General features: G+C 47.1%; 1 protein-coding gene across 1 annotated transcript; it reads left to right on the plus strand.

The window, feature by feature from the left end:
• Nucleotides 1-24,104, plus strand: gsg1l (gsg1-like; the record flags this gene model as incomplete). The annotated part of the gene is given in 6 exon segments (XM_083930677.1): nt 1-21; nt 23-338; nt 8,042-8,089; nt 20,299-20,451; nt 23,391-23,502; nt 23,735-24,104. Coding segments are annotated over 6 exon segments (1,020 nt in total).
• Nucleotides 24,105-25,383: the final 1,279 nt, after the last annotated feature.

Genomic DNA, 25,383 nt, shown 5'->3' on the forward strand with positions numbered 1-25,383 from the left:
ATGAACTCCCTCGCCGCCTGCGGGGGATGCGTCCGCTCGCGCTGAGACCATGAAGACGACGCGGAAATGTCGCGCGATGCTGTCGGTGGGTCTGAACCTGGTGGCGCTGTTCTTCTCCACCACCGCCTTCATCACCACGTACTGGTGCGAGGGCACCCAGCGCGTCCCCAAGCCCAACTGCAGCAAGCAGCGGCGCCACAACTGCATCGACTACGGCGTCAACGAGACGGACCAGAACAAGGTGCACTACAGCTGGGAGACCGGGGACGACCGCTTCCTCTTCCGCCGCTTCCACACCGGCATCTGGTACTCCTGCGAGGAGAACATCCACGAGGCAGGTGGGCACGTCCGTCAAACCTTTTTATTTGTCTTTTTTGAAGCAGGTTTGGCTCCAAACTCTGTGAATAATTCAGCCTGTGTTGGTTTTTGTCTCCTGAAGCTGAGTTTGTTTCAGTCTCAGTGTTTATTCACGGGCGCGTGGAGCCAACAGGTCCGTGATTACGCACCGAGCTGTGCGTAAAACATCGCGCTGTTTGGGTTTATTCCGCCGGACCAACGCGTTCAGCAGGTCCGTGAAGGTTGTTGTGATGCGTTCAAGGCGCAGTGAGCACCGTGTGTGCTTCACTGACCTGACCCGAGCAGAGGCTGCTGGTGTTGTTGTCCTCATGGATCATTAAACTCATTTAAAACCAGTTAATTTCATTAAAAAGACGCGGAGTCATGGGTTTTGATGATCCTGATCATTATTTTTAAGCAGAAACTCACAAAAACATCCTGGTTTGCTGCTTTTCTGTTGTTCATCATAATAAAGACTAATAGTAATAATAACTATATTAATAATAAGGACAGATTTTACAGGCTGAACTATTAATAAAGAGAATATTCTCCATTTTAATCTCAATGATGGAAATATTTCTTAGTTGCAGAACAACTTCACTTTCCCTTAAAGTGAAATTACGGCTACAAATTTCTGAACTTAGACTCATCAAATAATCCATGAGACGTTTTTTTCCTGTAACAACGATTAACAAGCCAGGGGAGTCTCGAACAATGATTAGAACTTAAGGGCGCCCTCCCACTGTGCCTCCGTACCGTGCCCCGTGCTTTAGGGTCCTTGTCCCCCCCTCCAGGCCCGTTTGTACTCACACTACCTGGGCCTCGGAGAATGCTTCTTGCTGCCTATACGTCATCATTTGTTTCCAGATCTTTCTGTAGACCTCAGAGTTTTTGTGCTCGTACACGTGCAAACGTGCTTTACTAAAGCCCACCTCTCCCAAACGGGCCGTGGACAGCAAGCGTGCCGCTCCTAGACGTGGTACGGTTGCACTCACACTGGTCAAAGGAACCAGACTTTAGCCGTGAAACGTGGCACAGTTGGAGTTGAACCACTGAAACTGAGGACAGATGGAAGGACGGCGCAGTGTCTGGAAGACAAGGAAGGCAAGATTTCACAATGAGACTTCTCCGTTTTTACATCCACAGCCTCACTTAGACGACATTTACTCCTAAAAACACGCAGAAAACATGTCAATCATTTAAACTTAAGCTAAAAATAAAACCCATTTTTATTTTTCTGAACTGGATAAAGCCGAGGCGTCAAACTCATTCTGGTTCCTGGGTGGCTGTAGAGACAACAGGAAGTCCTGGAGGTGAAGGTTTAAGTGAAAGAACAACACGTTTAACAAAACTGGAGGTAAAAAAGGATTCACACATTCAAACATCACACACATGAGCTTTAAATGGAGCGAAAAATGACATTATTTGATGATAAGATGTTGCAAACACCTGCGTTTTCCTCTGAAACCTCTTTAAAGTGTCACCTGTTGGACAGTCAGGCGCGCTGCTGTTGGTGCTCCAGATATTCCTGCGGTTAAATATTAAACATGAAATTAATTATTCCTGCTGATGAAAGAGAGTTCCAGTCTGAAAAACACATTACAGCAATTATTCAGCAGCCAGGGTCTTTTTTTGGAGGGTTTCTCTGGATCTCTGCGTCAGCTTTCAGCAGCTTCACTGAACTTCCTGTCCCTCTCCTGCAGCTTCTCCACGTTTAGACGGTCAACACAAATATATCTTCATCAGAGTGAGTGAGAGGACAAACGCCTTTCATCACTCGATCCGAAGTTTTCAGAGTAACGTGGACACGAAAATCTGATGTTTTTGCCACTTTCGTATCCGATCACGGGTCAGATCTGAAGCCTCATCTCTGCTCTACGCTAGAGACGCATACGGACACGGACGCAGCCTTCTGTCCTTCCTCTGCGTCCATCTCCTCCGTATTCTGTCCGTATCCTGAAAGCTCACGGATGCGTACATATAAAGAGCAAACGCTGCAGTACCACCTGAAATCGTGGGGGCAGTGTTGAGCACCGAACACAAAAGAGTGGCGTGAACATCAGGAGCGAGCGAGTCATCGAAGCCCCGACGGACGTCCTGAAACACTGACAGAGACGTCGGTCGCCACTTTGTCTCATCCGTCAAACCAACGTGTGGAGTTCTCCGTCCACACTCTGGGACGTCTTTAGTGTCTCACACACCACCGCCGTCTACAACGCTGCCGCCATTTTGACTCCTTCTCGGCAGACGCAGGGTGGTTATCCTGGAAAACGACTAGAAATAGATGCAAAACCACCACAAAAAGATGCAAAATGACTAAAAATAGATGCAAAACTACCACAAAAAGATGCAAAATGACTAAAAATAGATGCAAAACCACCACAAAAAGATGCAAAATGACTAAAAATAGATGCAAAACCACTACAAAAAGATGCAAAATGACTAAAAATAGATGCAAAACCACTACAAAAAGATGCAAAATGACTAGAAATAGATGCAAAACCACCACAAAAAGATGCAAAATGACTAAAAATAGATGCTAAACCACCTTCTCAACAGCCGCAGGATGGTTCTCTCCTCCATCGCCTCCATCTTTGTTGTTGTCAAACTTTATTGGAGTCACTTTTGAATGTGAGCGACGCCCTCTAGAGGATGTTTTGATCAACGTCCATTCACAGCAATCAGGTGCACGTGCACTGACGAGCACTGGATGGGAGGGAGGGAGGGACTCGGTGGTTGAGGGGGAGGGGCGTGAGAGTTGGAGACTTTCGAAATCTGAGTCTCTATCCGGCGGTCTGACGTATTTTCCGTTTGTTCCGTGGTGCTTTTACTCGTCGATCGCCACCAAAGTGGAAGTAGAATTCATTTACACACTTCTAAGAATCTACCAGTGAAATTTTAAATTGGTACATGAAGAATAAGACGTCTGATTAGTGTAAGAACGTGACTTTGATGAGAGAAGACACAGGTGCGTTCACAGGAATCAGGTGCACGCGCACTGACGAGCACTCGATGCGAGGGAGCAGAGGAGCTCGGTGTAGAGGGGGAGGGGCGTGAGAGTTGGAAACATTTGAAATCTGAGTCAACTCCATCTGCCAGAACTGTCGACTGCAGCTTTAACAGAAAATGTGGCGAACAACGTGAACGTCTGCACTCGGACGTATTTTCCGTTTTTCTCCGCGGTGCTTTTAGTCGTCGATCGCAGTCGATGAGAGAACGCAGGAACGTTCGTGCGCCGCTCAGGTGGTGGTTTACCACAGTTTGGAGCAGGACTGAAGTAGGAGATGCATGCTAACACATTTATTGAGCACAGAATAGTTTTTTGTTTTGCTCAAATTAAATTAGATATAAAATCCTCCTCAAAATCGAACCTATGTGTGTTTGGAAAATGTATTTCTCTGAGCTCCAAATGCACCGCTGCTCAGGAATGAGGCACGAATGTAACGTCCCTGAAGCTGCGACTGATGGGCGTCGGACATCTTCCCTGTTCCTGCTCCTCCGCTCCTCTCAGCCCTCGTTCTCCTCTTTAATTCAGAGAAAGACGATTAAAGGAGAGTTTCTCTGACTCCTGACACAATCCACCCCGCTGCTGTCACATCTGTGCTGAGCAGAGACACCTGGGCAATTAAAGCTCAAACGAAACGCCACGGTGACGCCGTCGTGGTCACTTCGGCAAGGCTTACTGACTTCATTACATCACCACAATCTGGCAGCGCGGAGACCCTGGTAAGCAGCTCAGCTCCGCGCGGCTCCAGCAGCAGTAATGAGGGTCTGACGGCTTTATCTCTAACACCAAACTGAGCTTTTTAGAAACTCCAACACTCATAATTTACTCATCAGGGTCCAACAATCAGGATTTATAACAGTCCTAAAAACATAAAACGCTTTTACTTTTCATGTATTTTGTCGCTACTACTCAAGTACTTTTGTTTAAATTTCATTTTTAATGCAGGATTTTTACTTTTAATCACTTTATAGTGAAGTATTGCTTCTTTCTCTACCATTGGGTACATGTTTATGAATTCTGTTTTATTACATTTGTTACTTTTTTACGGTGAAGAAAAATCTGTTATGTTTACTCAAGTAATATTCTTTCTATTTAAAGTTACTTTGTAGGTTTGAATTTTATGAACTAACGTGTTCTGAGTCCCCAGAATCATAAAAAACATGGAGGTACACACAAAAAATGATGAAATAGATGCAAAACCATCAAAAAAAGGTGCAAAAACACTAAAAATAGATGAAAAACCAGCACAAAAAGATGCAAAATGACTAAAAATAGATGCAAAACCACCACAAAAAGATGCAAAATGACTAAAAATAGATGCAAAACCACCACAAAAAGATGCAAAATGACTAAAAATAGATGCAAAACCACCACAAAAAGATGCAGAATGACTAAAAATAGATGCAAAACCAGCATAAAGAGCATCACAGACAGCAGACGTGTTGTCACAGTGTCTGAATAACGCGGACAGAGTCGCTGCTGTGAAGGTAATGATTTGTCCACAAAACCATTCATACTTGTTACAGCTGCAATTAGCCCCGACTGACACGGGATCTGTGATTAAACACACCGCGGCGCTGCTCACGGCCACGAGAACCACGAGAGAGAGAACCGTGAGAGCGCCTGAAGCCTTTTTAAAACCGGTGGATCCATTAGAGCGTGATGGTCTCGGGGGCGTGAGAACTGTGACCTTTGGGCTTAATTAACACCGTGTGCAGCGGCGAGGCGCAGGAACACCGAGGGAGCTGTTAGCTGGTGCTGACGCCAGGTCCCAGACGAGCCCGCTCACTCTTTAATTACATTTAGGATGCAGGTCCTAATCAGGCGCCGCTCCACTCACCTTTGGGCCGCCGTCGTGAGCACGTTCACCTGCCGCCGCCGCTCGCTCTCCTCACACCAACCTCGAGTTTTAACCTTGGAAGAGACGAATAATAATACTCAAGATGGGTTTGTGAGCATTCATTCATTCATTCATCTTCAGCCTCTTGTCCCTGTCTGGGTCGTGGGGGGCTGGAGCCGATCCCAGCTGACATCGGGCGTGAGGCGGGGTCCACCCTGGACAGGACGCCAGTCTATCACAGGACACATAGAGACGAACAGAGACAGACAACCATTCACACCTACGGGTGATTTAGAGTCATCAATGAACCGAACACCTGCACGTCTTTGGACTGTGGGAGGAAACCGGAGAACCCGGAGAAAACCCACGCAGACACGGGGACAACATGCAAACTCCACACAGAAGGGCCCCAGCTGGGATTCAAACCAGGAACCCTCTCACCAAATCACCGCGTCGCCCCATTTACAACTTTAGAACTAGTTAAATTTAGTTCTGGCAACAAGAAGGAGGTCCGGGGATGAGCAGGTGTCTGAGCCGTGCAGTGTGCGAGCGATAAGAAAACATCTGCCATGCTGCTGCAAGGAATTGTGGGACGGCGTGACGCCTTTCAGCAGTGTGTTGATTTTGTCCGTAACCATGTGAACGATGTTGTCGTTTGTTTGTGGTTTGTAACTGAAGTTTCAGCTGTTTTAGCATCTGAACTTCGACGCTCGTCAGGGACAAAACTGATTATCTTCATCTGGTGTTCGTCAGGGTGTGTCGAGCGCGCGTGCGGCGTGTTTGAGTCCGCCCAGCGCTCAGGCAGGTTATGGATGTCCCCGCCTGCTTCCTGTGACACTGCTGAGGCTGAGTTATGGCTCCTGTTGCAGCCGCTGATCTGTGACCTGCAGGTTCCCGCCGAGCGCTGATCGACTCTCTGCAGCCGGAGTGTGCCAGGGAAAAAAACGAGTGAACGCCAAGAGGATACTGCATTATGCAAAACACTCCCAGCTTTAGTGCTGCACTAAAAATAACATAAACTCTATTAATACAACTGGGGAGTGTGTTACAAGTGTGGATACAGGATAGAGTTTGATGAAAAGAGGATAGGTGACATAAAGATGATGTAATGTTCATCACGTTCAGCTGTTGTCTCGTTTCTTCAGACTCGTTCTCACGTACTGGAAATACTCAGTTTGGTTTAGGCGACGTGTGCGTCACAGACCGTACAATAGAGATGGAAGTAGGTACCGCAATGCCACTCGTTGGCTTATGGACGACCGTTTTGAAAGCTAGGTGTTTGGCATTTGGCCAAGAGGGAGGCGCTAAGGAGGAGCGCTAGGCTAAACGCTAAAGAGGGAAACTGATCATTTTCAAACCGGCTGATGTGAATCATACTGCCGATGGTGGAGGGGAGCTCCAGTGGTTGGCACCGTTCGCTGCACACAGAGCAGGTTGAAAATCGTTGACGCTAACGCTACCTAGCTAACACTACCTAGCTAACACTACCTAGCTAACACTACCTAGCTAATGATGATGGAGACATTTTTTAGGCGACCACAATGTTCCGGTGAAGTGTGATGAAGTGAAAACACACTGAGGGGGTCAAAGTCCTGAGACTTTAACACAGAAGACACCAAAAACAAAGTTAGCTTTAAGTGGAGTCTCCTCCTGCTGGACATTAGAGAGAATGCAGCTTTAAGTGGAGTCTCCTCCTGCTGGACATTAGAGAGAATGCAGCTTTAAGTGGAGTCTCCTCCTGCTGGACATTAGAGAGAACGCAGCTTTAAGTGGAGTCTCCTCCTGCTGGACATTAGAGAGAATGTAGCTTTAAGTGGACATTAGAGCGAATGCAGCTTTAAGTGGACATTAGAGAGGATGCAGCTTTAAGTGGACATTAGAGAGAATGCAGCTTTAAGTGGAGTCTCCTCCTGCTGGACATTAGAGAGAATGCAGCTTTAAGTTGAGTCTCCTCCTGCTGGACATTAGAGAGAATGCAGCTTTAAGTGGACATTAGAGAGAATGCAGCTTTAAGTGGACATTAGAGAGAATGCAGCTTTAAGTGGAGTCTCCTCCTGCTGGACATTAGAGAGGATGCAGCTTTAAGTGGAGTCTCCTCCTGCTGGACATTAGAGACGATGCAGCTTTAAGTGGAGTCTCCTCCTGCTGGACATTAGAGAGAATGCAGCTTTAAGTGGAGTCTCCTCCTGCTGGACATTAGAGAGAATGCAGCTTTAAGTGGAGTCTCCTCCTGCTGGACATTAGAGAGAATGCAGCTTTAAGTGGAGTCTCCTCCTGCTGGACATTAGAGAGGATGCAGCTTTAAGTGGAGTCTCCTCCTGCTGGACATTAGAGAGAATGCAGCTTTAAGTGGAGTCTCCTCCTGCTGGACATTAGAGAGAATGCAGCTTTAAGTGGAGTCTCCTCCTGCTGGACATTAGAGAGGATGCAGCTTTAAGTGGAGTCTCCTCCTGCTGGACATTAGAGAGAATGCAGCTTTAAGTGGAGTCTCCTCCTGCTGGACATTAGAGAGAATGTAGCTTTAAGTGGACATTAGAGAGGATGCAGCTTTAAGTGGACATTAGAGAGGATGCAGCTTTAAGTGGAGTCTTTATGATCGTGGATTATCAGTTTGACACTAACGCTCATTTTGTCCTCTTCTCTGTCTTGTGCGTCCTTTCCTCATTAATCACCTCTTCCTCTCCACCTTCCTCCCTCTCTGCTTCATTCCCAGCTCATTCCATCTTGTGCTCTTCACCTCTTTTACTCTTCACATCCCTCTCTTTCTCTCCCTCTCCCTCTCTCTCTCTCTCTCTCTCTCTCTCTCTCTCTCTCTCTCTCTCTCTCTCTCTCTCTCTCTCTCTCTCTCTCTCTGTCAGGTGAGAAGTGTCGGAGCTTCATTGATCTGGCCCCGGCGTCGGAGCGAGGTGAGTAATGACGGTCATTAGGCATCGCCGCCACTCCCACCTGTTCGTCAGACACACATGCACACACACACACACACACACACACACACACACACACACACACACACACACACACACACACACACACACACACACACAGAACATGAAAACATAATCATCGTTTAGCTGGGTGACGTAGACGGTGAGGCAGTAACATGAGACACAGTCGTATCATAGGAGTTCTCAGTAGCATCAAACAGGCGATAAACGCTGTCATACAGGGAACAGTGTCGTGTAGTATCTCAGGGCGCACTCCCACTGTGCCTCCGTCCCGTGCCCCGTGCTTTAGGGTCCTTGTCCCCCCCTCCAGGCCCGTTTGTACTCACACTACCTGGGCCTCGGAGAATGCTTCTTGCTGCCTATACGTCATCACGCCGTAACACGTCACACGCATTGATGACGTCATGGCGATGCGTGGCTTTGTTTCCAGATCTTTCCGTAGACCTCAGAGTTTTTGTGCGTCTTGTCGACTGTTTTTGAATCTTTTCATCGACCAAATCTGCAGTAAACACTCCACCTCCGCATCACACCAAAAGTCGTAGTATTTTGGGACTAAAAGTCGTAGTATTTCAGACTAAAATTCGTAGTATTTCAGACTAAAATTCGTAGTATTTCAGACTAAAATCGTAGTATTTTCAGACTAAAAGTCGTAGTATTTCAGACTAAAATCGTAGTATTTTCAGACTAAAAGTCGTAGTATTTCAGACTAAAATTCGTAGTATTTCAGACTAAAATCGTAGTATTTTCAGACTAAAAGTCGTTGAATTTCAGACTAAAAGTCGTAGTATTTCAGACTTAAAGTCGTAGTATTTTCAGATTAAAAGTCGTAGTATTTTCAGACTAAAAGTCGTAGTATTTTCAGACTAAAAGTCGTTGAATTTCAGACTAAAAGTCGTGGTATTTTCAGACTAAAGTCGTAGTATTTTCAGACTAAAGTCGTAGTATTTTAGACTAAAGTCGTGGTATTTTCAGACTAAAGTCGTAGTATTTCAGACTAAAAGTCGTAGAATTTCAGAGTAAAGTCGTAGTATTTTCAGACTAAAAGTCGTAGTATTTCAGACTAAAGTCGTAGTATTTCAGGACTTAAAGTCGTACTATTTCAGACTAAAGTCGTAGTATTTTCAGACTAAAAGTCGTAGTATTTCAGACTAAAACTCGTAGTATTTCAGGACTAAAAGTCGTAGTATTTGAGACTAAAAGTCGTAGTATTTCAGACTAAAAGTCGTAGTATTTCAGATTAAAGTCGTAGTATTTCAGACTAAAACTCGTAGTATTTCAGAATAAAAGTCGTAGTGTTTTCAGACTAAAGTCGTAGTATTTGAGACTAAAAGTCGTAGTATTTCAGACTAAAGTCGTGATATTATGAAGCTAAAATTCTGGGTTAGGAAAAGTCCAGAGTTATGGGACACATCCATCCCAACCTGCGTCATTTAGGGGAGAGCAGCGGTCTTATTCTACGTCTCCAGCTTTAAATACGTGGACTTCACACATACGACTCCTTTTTGTTGTTGTATGTACAGAAGTGCGTGAGAACAGCCGGCTCTGAAAGACAAAAACACATCCAGGCCTGAAAGGAAGATGTCTGCAACTCTGAAGGCACACTGTGGAGGCTAATATCAGTTAGCATTAAGCTAGCGGTGATTTTAACACATTGACCCAGAGGAACACATGTTGAACGTTTGACCTCGGGGGGAAACGTCTCTGTAATGATTCAGACACGCGTTTTCAGGTGCTCTTTCTCTACAAACACGTCGTCTGGAGCATCCCGAGGCCTTCGCCGTGACTTATATCGATGGAGGAGGACGGAGAAGGAAGGTGACACGTATTAAGTGATGTGAAACAAGCTCAGTCTTCTCCGGCGCCGTGTCAGTTTTGATTTATGGAAGTTATAGGAACCTGTAGGGACGATGCCTTAATGTTCACGCCCAAAGTTTTAAGGCAGTTTCTCTCAGGAAGAAGAAAGTCGTCGTGTGTTTCTGTCACCGATAAAGTGAACAGGACCGACCTTATCAGAGGGTCTTTGGTCTTTCACCCGGTACACACTTCAAAACCAGGGTCCTCAACAAAGCGAGACGTGTCCTGCCTGACCCGAGCCGCCCCTTAGCACCTGAATCTAAACTGCTTCCATCAAGACGCAGGTTTAATGTGCCCAGATGCTGGACTGCCAGGTTTGATGTGCCCAGATGCAGGACTGACAGGTCTAATGTGCCCAGATGCAGGACTGACAGGTCTAATGTGCCCAGATGCAGGACTGACAGGTCTAATGTGCCCAGATGCAGGACTGACAGGTCTAATGTGCCCAGATGCAGGACTGACAGGTCTAATGTGCCCAGATGCAGGACTGACAGGTCTAATGTGCCCAGATGCAGGACTGACAGGTCTAATGTGCCCAGATGCAGGACTGACAGGTTCAATGTGCCCAGATGCAGGACTGAGAGGTCTAATGTGCCCAGATGCAGGACTGACAGGTCTAATGTGATCAGATGCAGGACTGACAGGTCTAATGTGCCCAGATGCAGGACTGACAGGTCTAATGTGCCCAGATGCAGGACTGACAGGTCTAATGTGCCCAGATGCAGGACTGACAGGTCTAATGTGCCCAGATGCAGGACTGACAGGTCTAATGTGCCCAGATGCAGGACTGACAGGTCTAATGTGCCCAGATGCAGGACTGACAGGTTCAATGTGCCCAGATGCAGGACTGAGAGGTCTAATGTGCCCAGATGCAGGACTGACAGGTCTAATGTGCCCAGATGCAGGACTGAGAGGTCTAATGTGCCCAGATGCAGGACTGACAGGTCTAATGTGCCCAGATGCAGGACTGCCAGGTCTAATGTGCCCAGATGCAGGACTGACAGGTTCAATGTGCCCAGATGCAGGACTGAGAGGTCTAATGTGCCCAGATGCAGGACTGAGAGGTCTAATGTGCCCAGATGCAGGACTGACAGGTCTAATGTGCCCAGATGCAGGACTGACAGGTCTGATGTGCCCAGATGCAGGACTGAGAGGTCTAATGTGCCCAGATGCAGGACTGACAGGTCTAATGTGCCCAGATGCAGGACTGACAGGTCTAATGTGCCCAGATGCAGGACTGGCAGGTTTAATGTGCCCAGATGCAGGACTGACAGGTCTAATGTGCCCAGATGCAGGACTGAGAGGTCTAATGTGCCCAGATGCAGGACTGACAGGTCTAATGTGCCCAGATGCAGGACTGACAGGTCTAATGTGCCCAGATGCAGGACTGGCAGGTCTAATGTGCCCAGATGCAGGACTGACAGGTCTAATGTGCCCAGATTCAGGACTGACAAGTTTAGAAAACCCTGGGTTCCAGTGGCTGTCGGCTCTGTGGTCTCTTTAACTCTGTGTTTTCATCCAGTGACGCACTGTTGCACTTAGTTGATCGATGATTGACGATTGTTAAGTGTTGTCCCATGTCACTCATTTCGTTGTGTATTCCACCACTTTTAATTATTAGCTCTTTGTCATCGTATGTGTCATTATTATTATGCATTTTACTGTTGTTTTTGCTGCTGACTGTTCTGCAAATTGACCACTGGGGACAATAAAGAGCTCTTGACTTGACTTGAGAGGCACTTCTTGAGAGAAGACATCATCGGCCTTGTGAGAGGTTAAATACCTGGATCTCCACACCAGTTAGTTGGACCAGTCCCAGCCTGGTCCTGGTTCTGGTCCTGGTCCAGTCCCAGCCTGGTCCTGGTCCTGGTCCTGGTCCTGGTCCTGGTCCTGGTTCTGGTCCTGGTCCAGTCCCAGCCTGGTCCTGGTCCTGGTCCTGGTCCTGGTCCTGGTCCTGGTCCTGGTCCAGTCCCAGCCTGGTCAGATGCGTACATGAACTGATGAAGCCTCTTGGATGAGAGGTGAAACGTCTTCCTGACAAAGAACCAAGTCCAGTTGCTTTTGACTGAAATTGCTTTGAGGAGAACGACGACCTGGACACATGAGAACATTCACAGGCTTGACTTGAGACACATCAGTCAACTAAGCCCCTCCCTTTAACGTCCACTGTCCAATCGCACATTAGCAACCATGACGCCAACAAATTAACATTATATCAAATGCACGTTGTCGTCCTGTCTCTGGTGTTTCACGTGAACGCTTGAAAGGCCTAGCATCAGTAATCAAGGTCGGCAGGACGTATTCTGCTCTGTCGCCATGTTTTTGTGTTTTTACCTTTATTTCATCTTCAGTTTATTCGTTTTTTTACACGCTCCTTTTTGCCAAACAGCGGTGGATAATGAGACACACCTCCCAACGTGTTTTAACCCTGCAGCTCATTAAAGGATCATCTGAGCGTCCAGGAGAAAGGGAATCGTGGGCGTCGCCTCTAATTTGCCGTTTCATGCAGAGCAGGTAGTAAATAATGAAAAGTCATCTGATGGTTTTATCTGTTGATGCCATCTGGAGGAAGAGCGGGAGCGGTGTGCACGAAGCAGCGGCGGACGGTGTGATGCGGCGAGCGGGGCGACCTTGCCTCACACACAAGGAGACGATATGTTAATGTGGCTTCCTTTGAGCCCTGCATGCTCACTGCTGTGTTTCTAACGCACAGCTGCTCCTCACTCACGTCCAAGTTTGTTCTTAATGAAAACTGAAGAACAAAAAAACAGATTTGATTACGAGGAAACACGAGGAGAGCCAAGGACACGGTGAGGATTTTAGAAGTCCGAACTCCGCACAAGTTTCTTAGTCTCTAAGGGCGCCCTCCCACTGTGCCTCCGTCCCGTGCCCCGTGCTTTAGGGTCCTTGTCCCCCCCTCCAGGCCCGTTTGTACTCACACTACCTGGGCCTCGGAGAATGCTTCTTGCTGCCTATACGTCATCACGCCGTAACACGTCACACGCATTGATGACGTCATGGCGATGCGTGGCTTTGTTTCCAGATCTTTCCGTAGACCTCAGAGTTTTTGTGCGTCTTGTCGACTGTTTTTGAATCTTTTCATCGACCAAATCTGCAGTAAACACTCCACCTCCGCATCACACCAACGTGAACCTTTCACCGCCATTGTTTGAAATGTCCGCGCATGGTCCCTCCTTCTTTTTTCTATGTCCGAACAGGCGCACAGGAAATTACCTCAGAACCGCCGTATGCCTCGTGCTCGCACGTGTACGAGCACGAGCGTGCGCACGTGCTTTACTAAAGCCCACCTCTCCCAAACGGGCCGTGGACGGCAAGCGTGCCGCTCCTAGACGTGGTACGGTTGCACTCACACGGGTCAAAGGAACCAGACTTTAGCCGTGAAACGTGCTGGGGCACGGTACGGAGGCACAGTGGGAGTGCGCCCTAAGATATCAGGAACTTTTTTATTTTTTGGTTGACAGGAGATACAATATTTAATTTAAGCTATAACGGGATATTTTGAAATCTCCAAAGCAGTCAGAACGTTTGGGCGACGCTCAGCCTGAGCGGCTCAGGTGGTCGTTTACATTCAACACGGAAATGAAGAAGACTTTACGCTTTATTTTGGCGCTGTTAAAGCATGGGCTTTAATTGTGAAGGGCTGAAATTTGGTCCTGGATGTTTGGACAACATTGATGTGCTTTTGTTGTGAAGGACTGAAGTTTGGACAACATTGGATGGGCTTTTATTGTGAAGGACTGAAGTTTGGACAACATTGATGGGCTTTTATTGTGAAGGACTGAAGTTTGGACAACATTGATGTTAATGTGGACGAGCAGCAGCTGGAGTGTTTACGGAGAGGAGATCTAAAGGGTTAGCACACGGCTAATCCAGCGTGTTAGCATGTTAGCGTCCTTTTGAGCGCTCTGGTTCACACAAAGATGAATCAGGACGTTCAAACCAGATTTGGTTCCAAAGAGAAGAAGTTCGACTTTACAGTTAATTTAACGGAGTTAAACTAAACATTACAGCATCATTTATATAATATATTTATATAAGTTTGGTAGAATTTAGACAAACGCAGGAAACAAAAATACCAAATGCTTGTACGCAGAAAAACTCAATGATGGAAGTTCAGGCTGAGAAACAACGTCCTGTAAATGTAATTCAATAAAAACCTGTAAAACATTAAATCAGCTCGTATCTGATGCCGCATAATTAATTCCTTTTGTTTAATTTAGAGCTGATATGATTATCTGATGAGTCAGCACGCAGAAGATTCATCTGCGACAGTCTGAGTTTCAGTTTGAGCTCAGAAACACTTTCTTTTAGTCCAATTATTGAATCGATTACTGCTTAAAATTAATTGAAAAATGAAGAAGTAGTGGCATAAATCATTAATATGATTTACTAGAAAGGATTTAAGTGTCTTAAAATGACTCTTCTGATTTATTTCTTCTCATAATCAAATAATCTCGGGTCTAAATCTGAATAAATCTGCGATCTCGACGCAGAAATGTCCTGAAAGACGCAGACAGACGTGTGCGAGACGCGTGATGTTGACACACTTCTGAAAACTCAACCCGGAGTAATTAAAGATGTAATTATGGGAGAGGAGGCTCGCTCCGATGAGCTGCTTCCTTCCTGTTTCCAGCCCCTCGGAGCGCGTTTTATTTACTGTTTAATGAAGTTTCTCTCTGATACATATTCAACCAGAGCCGAGACGGCAGAGAACATTAATTTGGTCAATATTGATGCAGCGAGAGTTTCCCTTCAAGGCATTTTCCACCCCTGGAATCTGTTTTCATCGACTGGCTGGAAATGAAAGCTACAGCTAAACAGAACCAGGAGAGGATGAGCTTTAAGTGGCGTCTCCTCCTGCTGGACATTAGAGAGAATGCAGCTTTAAGTGGAGTCTCCTCCTGCTGGACATTAGAGAGAATGCAGCTTTAAGTGGAGTCTCCTCCTGCTGGACATTAGAGAGAATGCAGCTTTAAGTGGAGTCTCCTCCTGCTGGACATTAGAGAGAATGCAGCTTTAAGTGGAGTCTCCTCCTGCTGGACATTAGAGAGAATGCAGCTTTAAGTGGAGTCTCCTCCTGCTGGACATTAGAGAGAATGCAGCTTTAAGTGGAGTCTCCTCCTGCTGGACATTAGAGATAATGCAGCTTTAAGTGGAGTCTCCTCCTGCTGGACATTAGAGAGAATGCAGCTTTAAGTGGAGTTTCCCCCTGCTGGACATTAGAGATAATGCAGCTTTAAGTGGAGTCTCCTCCTGCTGGACATTAGAGAGAATGCAGCTTTAAGTGGAGTCTCCTCCTGCTGGACATTAGAGAGAATGCAGCTTTAAGTGGAGTCTCCTCCTGCTGGACATTAGAGAGAATGCAGCTTTAAGTGGAGTCTCCTCCTGCTGGACATTAGAGAGAATGCAGCTTTAAGTGGAGTCTCCTCCTGCTGGACATCAGAGAGAATGCAGCTTTAAGTGGAGTCTCCTCCTGCTGGACATTAGAGAGAATGGAGCTTTAAGTGGAGTCTCCTCCTGCTGGACATTAGAGAGAATGCAGCTTTAAGTGGAGTCTCCTCCTGCTGGACATTAGAGAGAATGCAGCTTTAAGTGGAGTCTCCTCCTGCTGGACATTAGAGAGAATGCAGCTTTAAGTGGAGTCTCCTCCTGCTGGACATTAGAGAGAATGCAGCTTTAAGTGGAGTCTCCTCCTGCTGGACATTAGAGAGAATGCAGCTTTAAGTGGAGTCTCCCCCTGCTGGACATTAGAGAGAATGCAGCTTTAAGTGGAGTCTCCTCCTGCTGGACATTAGAGAGAATGCAGCTTTAAGTGGAGTCTCCTCCTGCTGGACATTAGAGAGAATGCAGCTTTAAGTGGAGTCTCCTCCTGCTGGACATTAGAGAGAATGCAGCTTTAAGTGGAGTCTCCTCCTGCTGGACATTAGAGAGAATGCAGCTTTAAGTGGAGTCTCCTCCTGCTGGACATTAGAGAGAATGCAGCTTTAAGTGGAGTCTCCTCCTGCTGGACATTAGAGAGAATGCAGCTTTAAGTGGAGTCTCCTCCTGCTGGACATTAGAGAGAATGCAGCTTTAAGTGGAGTCTCCTCCTGCTGGACATTAGAGAGAATGCAGCTTTAAGTGGAGTCTCCTCCTGCTGGACATTAGAGAGAATGCAGCTTTAAGTGGAGTCTCCTCCTGCTGGACATTAGAGAGAATGCAGCTTTAAGTGGAGTCTCCTCCTGCTGGACATTAGAGAGAATGCAGCTTTAAGTGGAGTCTCCTCCTGCTGGACATTAGAGAGAATGCAGCTTTAAGTGGAGTCTCCTCCTGCTGGACATTAGAGAGAATGCAGCTTTAAGTGGAGTCTCCTCCTGCTGGACATTAGAGAGAATGCAGCTTTAAGTGGAGTCTCCTCCTGCTGGACATTAGAGAGAATGCAGCTTTAAGTGGAGTCTCCTCCTGCTGGACATTAGAGAGAATGGAGCTTTAAGTGGAGTCTCCTCCTGCTGGACATTAGAGAGAATGCAGCTTTAAGTGGAGTCTCCTCCTGCTGGACATTAGAGAGAATGCAGCTTTAAGTGGAGTCTCCTCCTGCTGGACATTAGAGAGGATGATGGAGGAAGTGTCTCTGTGCCCGTGCAGCGAGCACACGTAAACAAACATGGCGTGACAAAGAAGTATCACCATGAGCGCAGCCTGTGTATATTTTATGAGCCCAGCACTTAAAACAATGACTCAAGCTGTTGCTCACAGGTTTCCCATTCATTCTCGTGTCTGTCCGCATCATTCATCAGGTTAGAGCAGATACCAGCGATACATCCAACCCTGCAGCTGTTTACCATCATAACACGTGTCCCACTCCCATTTGCTCGGTGTTCTTCATTGTGGTCGATGGGTAGAAGGTTATAAAGCATGTTTCTACCAGGACCAAACTCATGATCTGCCTCTGTGACGCTAAGACTTTTGTATACCTTTGATGACGCAGAGACAACAACACACTGTATTTGTTTACAGCTAACTAACCAACACACCAGAGACGGTGATGACCTGTAACCAGGTCCGTGTTCACGTCCAAAACAGCCTGGAGTTCGTAGGGCGCGCTTACAGGGACACACAGTTCTCATGCACTTTTCATACAGATAACAACGACAAGTAATGTGCAGTAATGTGTGTATTTATTCCTTGTGTTTATTTCACGTTTTTGCCATACATGCTAATCCAAACCACAAGCTTTTTTCTAATGCTAATGCTAACCAAGTCGGTCTCAAGGGCTCCAAATACTACGACTTTTAGTCTCAATGGCGGTGAAAGGTTCACGTTGGTGTGATGCGGAGGTGGAGTGTTTACTGCAGATTTGGTCGATGAAAAGATTCAAAAACAGTCGACAAGACGCACAAAAACTCCGAGGTCTACGGAAAGATCTGGAAACAAAGCCACGCATCGCCATGACGTCATCAATGCGTGTGACGTGTTACGGCGTGATGACGTATAGGCAGCAAGAAGCATTCTCCGAGGCCCAGGTAGTGTGAGTACAAACGGGCCTGGAGGGGGGGACAAGGACCCTAAAGCTAGGGGCACGGGACGGAGGCACAGTGGGAGGGCGCCCTTAGAGATGGGTTCAGCCTCCTTAACTCGCCTGTCAATGTGCTAAGTTTGGAAACGAGCTCTGCCCGTGTGGATTAACGCTCATAAAGTTTGTTTCCATACTTCATATCTATTGAACATAAACCCTGCGGACAGCTCACATCATCTGCCGCTCGTCGGTTTGATGCTCAAGTTTAAACAGAAACCAGACGAAGCTCGAATGAATATTTCTTTTTGACATTTTAATTAAAAACTTTTGGACGCACCATATTTTTCCATCTATTATCGCAGTTTCTGTTATTCTGTTATTAAACCCGACGTGTTATCGCTGCAGAGAGCGAAGCGTGACACAGAATTACAGCGTCGACTCGACTGTTCAGGATCCTGCTGCTCGCTGAGACTCGGCCCGGAGGTCACACGGAGCACGTCGTCCCGTTCGAGTCCGTGTTGTGAGCCTCAAACATTCAAAAAGGAGCTTCTGCCTTTTTTAGAAATCACAAACGAGTTGGAGCTGAGCGGCGCCGGGGGGGGGGGGGGGGGGGTTGTTCATCAGCCCGCGTCACGCCTCTCTCTCTTCGCTCTGATGGGATTTGTTTGCCACGGCTCTGTGTGACCAGAGGGCGACGTGCGCGTGTGTCAGATGAGCAGGCAGTGGTATCAAACCCCCCCCCCCCCCCCCTCCTCGTGCCGCGTCCCGTCTGCAGCGGGGAGACGGACGCTCGTTCAGGATGGAGGCAGAACAAACGGAGGGACGATCCAACGTCCCGCCCTCCGTCTGAGCCCGGAGGACGAAAACACAACAAACATGGAAATGTAACGTCCACACATTTGTCTGCACACGAGTGAAGGTCGGCACGGCGTTCAGCATCTCGCATCACCTCACCCACCTCCCTCACCTCACCTCACCTGACCTCCCCCACCTCACCTCACCCTCCTCCCTCACCTCACCTCACCCTCCTCCCTCCCCCACCTCCCCCACCTCCCTCACCTCGCCTTGCTTCACCTCACCTCACCTCACCTGACCTGACCCCAACTCCCCCACCTCACCTCGACTCACCTCACCTCACCTCACCTCACCTCACCCTCCTCCCTCACCTCAGCGCGCCTCACCTGCCTCATCTCCCCTGACCTCCCCCTCCTCCACCACCTCACCCTCCTCCCTCACCTCACCTCACCTCACCTCACCTCACCTCACCTCACCCTCCTCCCTCACCTCACCTCACCTCACCTCACCTCACCCTCCTCCCTCACCTCAGCGCGCCTCACCTGCCTCATCTCCCCCACCTCACCCACCTCACCTGCCTCATCTCCCCCACCTCCCCCTCCTCCCCCACCTCACCTGACCTCACCTCCCCCTCCTCACCTCACCTCGTGGTTCTTCAGCAGCTCTCGTGGTTTTTCTCGCTTAACTGCGGAAAAGATGTTCGACAGGTCGAGGCCTTGACCTCCAGAGTCCCGGAGCTCTTTCCGCACAACTTAGTGTCTTTATTTTTCATGTGAACTTGTTCTGCATCCGTCTCTGAGAGCGCGGCGCCGCGCGGAGCAGGAAAAGTGAAAACACAGACAGAAGAAGAGCAGCGCTACGATCCCACAAGTCACTGCTTCATTCAGTTTGATGTATTTCTTCTTCTTCTTCTTCTTCTTCTTCTGAAAGACAGCGTTGGCTCCAGACGCAGATAGATTTTAATTTGAGCCCATTTTGAAGAAAAGCCACAACACTGAACCTTCTTCTAATTCACGCGTCTGTGAATCCAAATGAGCCGAGGCAAAGAATTAATTAAAACATGTAAATAAAGGCAAATTAAAACCAAACGCTCTGCACACGGCTGCACACAACTCATTTCATTATTTCACTGATTTCATGGACCATTCAATTTAAATACAAAAAAGTGACAAATTAATAGTTTTAGCCTGTTTGATGCATTTATGTTTAACCATATTTACGCCCCAGAACGTCCAAAAAGAGCCACATTTGTTCTCCAGTGGAAAATAGCAAATAAACTGCCGTCACTCACAGTTTGCTGCACCTGCAAAACGCTCACAGAGACGCTAAATGACCACAAACGCATACAAAACGACCTCAAATGACCCGAAATGACCACAAAAAGAACCACAGAGAGAAGCTAAATGACTGGAAATAGACACAAAACGACCAAAACTATACACGTGACGACTACAGATGACCCAAAATGGTGACAAAGAATTACAAAACTACCACAAAGAGACAAAAAAGGAATAATAATCGAATATAAAACAACCGCAAAATGACAAAACCACTAAAAAACGACTTGAAACAGACACAAAAAGATCTGGAAATCGATTATAAACCAACCACAGAGATGTCGTTTTTAGTCATTTTGCATCTTTTTGTGGTGGTTTTGCATCTATTTTTAGTCATTTTGCATCTTTTTGTGGTGGTTTTGCATCTATTTTTAGTCATTTTGCATCTTTTTGTGGTGGTTTTGCATCTATTTTTAGTCATTTTGCATCTTTTTGTGGTGGTTTTGAATCAGTTTTCTATTTAACGTCCTCTCTGGCTGATGTTTCGGACTCGTTTTGAAGCGAGAACAAGAGAAAACGTGCTTTATTTGTGTTTGAATGTCTGTATTTCTGAGTGTGTGTGTGTGTGTGTGTGTAAGTGAGCCGTGTGTGTGTGTGTGTGTGTGTGTGTGTGTGTGTGTGTGTGTGTGTGTGTGTGTGTAACTGAGCCGTGTGTGTGTGTGTTGCAGGTGTGTTGTGGTTGTCCGTGGTCTCTGAGGTGCTCTACATCCTGCTGCTGGTGGTCGGCTTCAGCCTGATGTGTCTGGAGCTTTTCCACTCCAGCAACGTCATCGACGGACTCAAGCTCAACGCCTTCGCTGCCGTCTTCACCGTGCTGTCGGGTGAGAGGAAGAACACACACACACACACACACACACACACACACACACACACACACACACACACACACACACACACACACACACACACACACACAATAAAATATGTTCCCCTCATTTACTGTTCGTACATTTAAAGAAGAGTAACACACTAAAGTCTGTGTATTTAATACTGTGGACGTCTGGGACTAACTAACTCAACTTAAACGTCACCTGTAGAGACTAAACTTAACCGTCTCCTTTAATGACTAAACTTAACCGTCACCTGTAGAGACTAAACTTAACAGTCAGCCTTTTTCAACCCTGGATCCTGGTCCAGGGGCGGGGCCTGACCCCCCGCGCTGCCTCCGCAGTGATTCTCAGGACGTGCGTGAACATTTTCAGGAGCATCTCGTGTCTTTAACTGTGACGGGGATCGAATCGTCGGGCTGTGACAGCAGCCGTAGATGTGGCGCGTCCTCAGAGAGGCCGAGGCCGGGTGAGCGTGACACGCAGCCAGCGTCTTGTGTAAGAGGTTTAGTTGAGCTGGAGGAAAAATCCGACAATCCTCCAGAGCGAGGGCGTCCAGGGGATCACCTCTGCCCCTGGGCGCCCTCGCCAAATCTGCCCCCGCCGCCTCCTCATCCTCAGGACGAGTGTGTGCGTCTCTACGGGCTCCACATGTTACCAGAGAGGACTGTTAAGTGATGGTTTAAAGGTAATGCTGAGGGTTAGACCACTAAAGGAGACGCTTAAGGTTAGTCACTAAAAGTGACGGTTAAGTTTAGTCTCTAAAGGTGATGGTTAAGTTTAGTCTCTAAAGGTGATGGTTAAGTTTAGTCTCTAAAGGTGACGGTTAAGTTTAGTCTCTAAAGGTGACGGTTAAGTTTAGTCTCTAAAGGTGACGGTTAAGTTTAGACGACTAAAGGAGACGGTTAAGTTTAGTCTCTAAAGGTGACGGTTAAGTTTAGTCTCTAAAGGTGACGGTTAAGTTTAGTCTCTAAAGGTGACGGTTAAGTTTAGACACTAAAGGAGACGGTTAAGTTTAGTCTCTAAAGGTGACGGTTAAGTTTAGTCTCTAAAGGTGACGGTTAAGTTTAGTCTCTAAAGGTGACGGTTAAGTTTAGTCACTAAAGGTGACGGTTAAGTTTAGTCTCTAAAGGTGACGGTTAAGTTTAGTCTCTAAAGGTGACGGTTAAGTTTAGACGACTAAAGGAGACGGTTAAGTTTAGTCTCTAAAGGTGACGGTTAAGTTTAGTCTCTAAAGGTGACGGTTAAGTTTAGTCTCTAAACGTGACGGTTAAGTTTAGACACTAAAGGTGACGGTTAAGTTTAGTCTCTAAAGGTGACGGTTAAGTTTAGTCTCTAAAGGTGACGGTTAAGTTTAGTCTCTAAAGGTGACGGTTAAGTTTAGACGACTAAAGGAGACGGTTAAGTTTAGTCTAAAGGTGGATTTGATGCTCTGATACTACGTCACCTGACTTCCTTCCAACACACACACACACACACACACACACACACACACACACACACACACACACACACACACACACACACACACACACACACACACACACACACACACACACACACACACACACACACACACACACTTCTTAGAAACCCGTGTGGTCAGGGTGTGGAGGTCGATGCTGCTCTCTTTAGTGTAAAGTGTAAATCTGGAGCAGCTGACTTTTATTTACTGTAGCACGACGCTGCACACACACACATACACACACACACACACACACACACACGCACACGCGCACACGCACACGCACACGCCCACACACACACACACACACACACACACACACACACACACACACACACAGGTTGTGTCATGTTGTGTTTCCTGCTCTAATTGATTGGGAGTCTCACGTTAAGTCAATTGCTGCTGTTCGCTGACTTATCGCCACGGTTACACGTGTTGTGATGTATGAGCGGTGAAGTGATTTACTGTCGTTTTGTTAACGGTAATTATGGCGCCGGATTATCTCGTGCTGGGGGGGGGGGGGGGGGGGGTTTCTGTAAGGATGCAGCCGCAGTGGTTGAGAGCTTTGAGATTAGTGCGTTAAAAGTGTGAGTTCACCCTCACGCTAAGGTCACAGGGTCATTTGTGCTGGTTTTGCATCTATTTTTAGTCATTTTGCATCTTTTTGTGCTGGTTTTGCATCTATTTTTAGTAATTTAGCATCTTTTTGTGGTGGTTTTGCATCTATTTTTAGTCATTTTGCATCTTTTTGTGGTGGTTTTGCATCTATTTTTAGTCATTTTGCATCTTTTTGTGCTGGTTTTGCATCCATTTTGAGTCATTTTGCATCTTTTTGTGGTGGTTTTGCATCTATTTTTAATCATTTTGCATCTTTTTGTGGTGGTTTTGCATCTATTTTTAGTCATTTTGCATCTTTTTGTGGTGATTTTGCATCTATTTTTAGTCATTTTGCATCTTTTTGTGCTGGTTTTGCATCCATTTTGAGTCATTTTGCATCTTTTTGTGGTGGTTTTGCATCTATTTTTAGTCATTTTGCATCTTTTTGTGGTGGTTTTGCATCTATTTTTAGACATTTTGCATCTTTTTGTGGTGGTTTTGCATCTATTTTTAGTCATTTTGCATCTTTTTGTGGTGATTTTGCATCTATTTTTAGTCATTTTGCATCTTTTTGTGCTGGTTTTGCATCTATTTTTAGTCATTTTGCATCTTTTTGTGGTGGTTTTGCATCTATTTTGAGTCATTTTGCATCTTTTTGTGGTGGTTTTGCATCTATTTTTAGTCATTTTGCATCTTTTTGTGGTGGTTTTGCATCTATTTTTTAGTCATTTTGCATCTTTTTGTGGTGGTTTTGCATCTATTTTTAGTCATTTTGCATCTTTTTGTGGTGGTTTTGCATCCGTTATGGTCCCCTGACCCTTTCACTACCACATCCATGATGATGACAGATGTAAACCCACGTGTGTTGCAGGTCTTCTGGGGATGGTCGCCCACATGATGTACACGCAGGTGTTCCAGATCACAGTCAGTCTGGGTCCTGAAGACTGGAGGCCTCACAGCTGGGACTACGGCTGGTCCTTTTGGTCAGTCCACACACACACACACACACACACACACACACACACACACACACACACACACACACACACACACACACACACACACACACACACACACACACACACACACACACACACACACACACCAAACAGACGTACATATCAGAGAACATTGGGGTAAAATATGTGTTCTTCTTCTTCTTCTCCTTCTTCTCCTTCTCCTTCTCCTTCTCCCTCCCTGTGTCTCTCCGTGCAGCATGGCCTGGGGTTCCTTCACCTGCTGCATGGCGGCCTCCGTCACCACCCTCAACTCCTACACCAAGACGGTGATCGAGTTCCGACACAAGCGTAAGCTGTTTGAGCAGGGCCTGCGTGAGGAGCAGACCTTCCTGGACCAGGAGGCTTTCCACTACTTCCGGGACCGCTCGCTGCAGTCCATCTCCAGCACGGTGGAGGTCTACCCGGGCCACGGCGGAACCAGAGCCGGGCTAGTCGTCGGGGTTCCGGGTCCGGGTCCGGGGGGGCCGGGTCTGGGGCCTGGTCTCGGACGGAGCACGATGAGAGCCACGTCGGCCTCCATAGACCTGGGGGAGAACACAGACTCGCTGGGGGAGGAGCAGTGCTGAGGGCCGTGGACTGCAGGTTCTGCCACAGAGGCCCGGATTTAATGTGTGAAGACTTTAAACGGGACAGAAGACGCAGAGTCGCTGAAACACACAACATTAGACGGATCCGTTCTTTATTTATTACATGGAAGTCGATATAAAGTGAGACAAACAGACTCTTGTGGGTGGAAGCAGCAGGAGGTGCTATGTGTAGTATTTGAACATCGATAACATCACTTTTCATGCATTAAAGTGGGTTTTTGTAACATCTGTAAATAAAGGTAAAAGGTGAAGAGTAAGGCTGAAGAGGAACGCACAAAACACGCAGAGGGATTAAGAACAGAGTCAGTGCACAGACACAGACAATGTGCAACACTGATGAGATCCTCCTGCATGGCCCAGGCCTGACCTCCATCAGAAAACAAGCATTTTAGAAGCTGTTTGCTTGTGTTTAGTTCATCTCATCTTCAGCCTCTTATCCTGGGTCAGGTCTCAGGGGCAGCAGCTTTAGCAGGGGACCCCAAACTTCCCTTTCCCGGGCCACATTAACCAGCTCTAACTGGGGGATCCTGAGGCGTTCCCAGGCCAGTGTGGAGATCTAATCTCTCCACCTGGTCCTGGGTCTTCCCCGAGGCCTCCTCCCAGCTGGACGTGCCTGGAACACCTCCCTAGGGAGGCGCCCAGGGTTCATCCAGACCAGATGATCCTGAACCACCTCAACTGGCTCCTTTCAACACAAAGGAGCAGCGGCTCTACTCCGAGTTCCTCACGGATGCTGAACTTCTCCCCCTCTCTCTAAGGGAGACTCCAGACCCCCTCCTGAGGAAACACATTTCAGACGCTTGGACCTGGACCTGGACCTGGTTCTTTGGGTCCTGACCCAGCTTTCATGACCACAGGTGAGGGTAGGAACCAGGACTGAGGGTAGATCCAGAGCTTTGTCTTCCTCAGCTCTCTTTTCGTCACAACGGTGCGGTAGAGCGACTGCAGCTCCGCCCCCGCTGCTCCGATTCTCCGGCCAAACTCACGCTCCATCGTCCCCTCACTCGTGAACAAGATCCCGAGGGACTTGAACTCCTTCACTTGGGGTCAGGACTCATTCCCTACCTGGAGTAAGAAAGTTTTTCGGCTTATTTTTTCATCCGTTTATCGCAGTTCAATCACAGCGAAATGTTTACTTTGAGTATCCAGACGCAGCTCCTGGAGAAGACGGGGAACGTTTACGCGGTGTTTGACGCGGACGCAGCGTTAATGTGCGTTAAAACGCTCATTAATTCAACTTTTCATCTGTAACAGAAGG

The sequence above is a fragment of the Echiichthys vipera genome, assembly GCF_963691815.1.
Source record: "Echiichthys vipera genome assembly, chromosome: 17".
Classification (NCBI taxonomy): Eukaryota; Metazoa; Chordata; class Actinopteri; order Perciformes; family Trachinidae; genus Echiichthys; species Echiichthys vipera.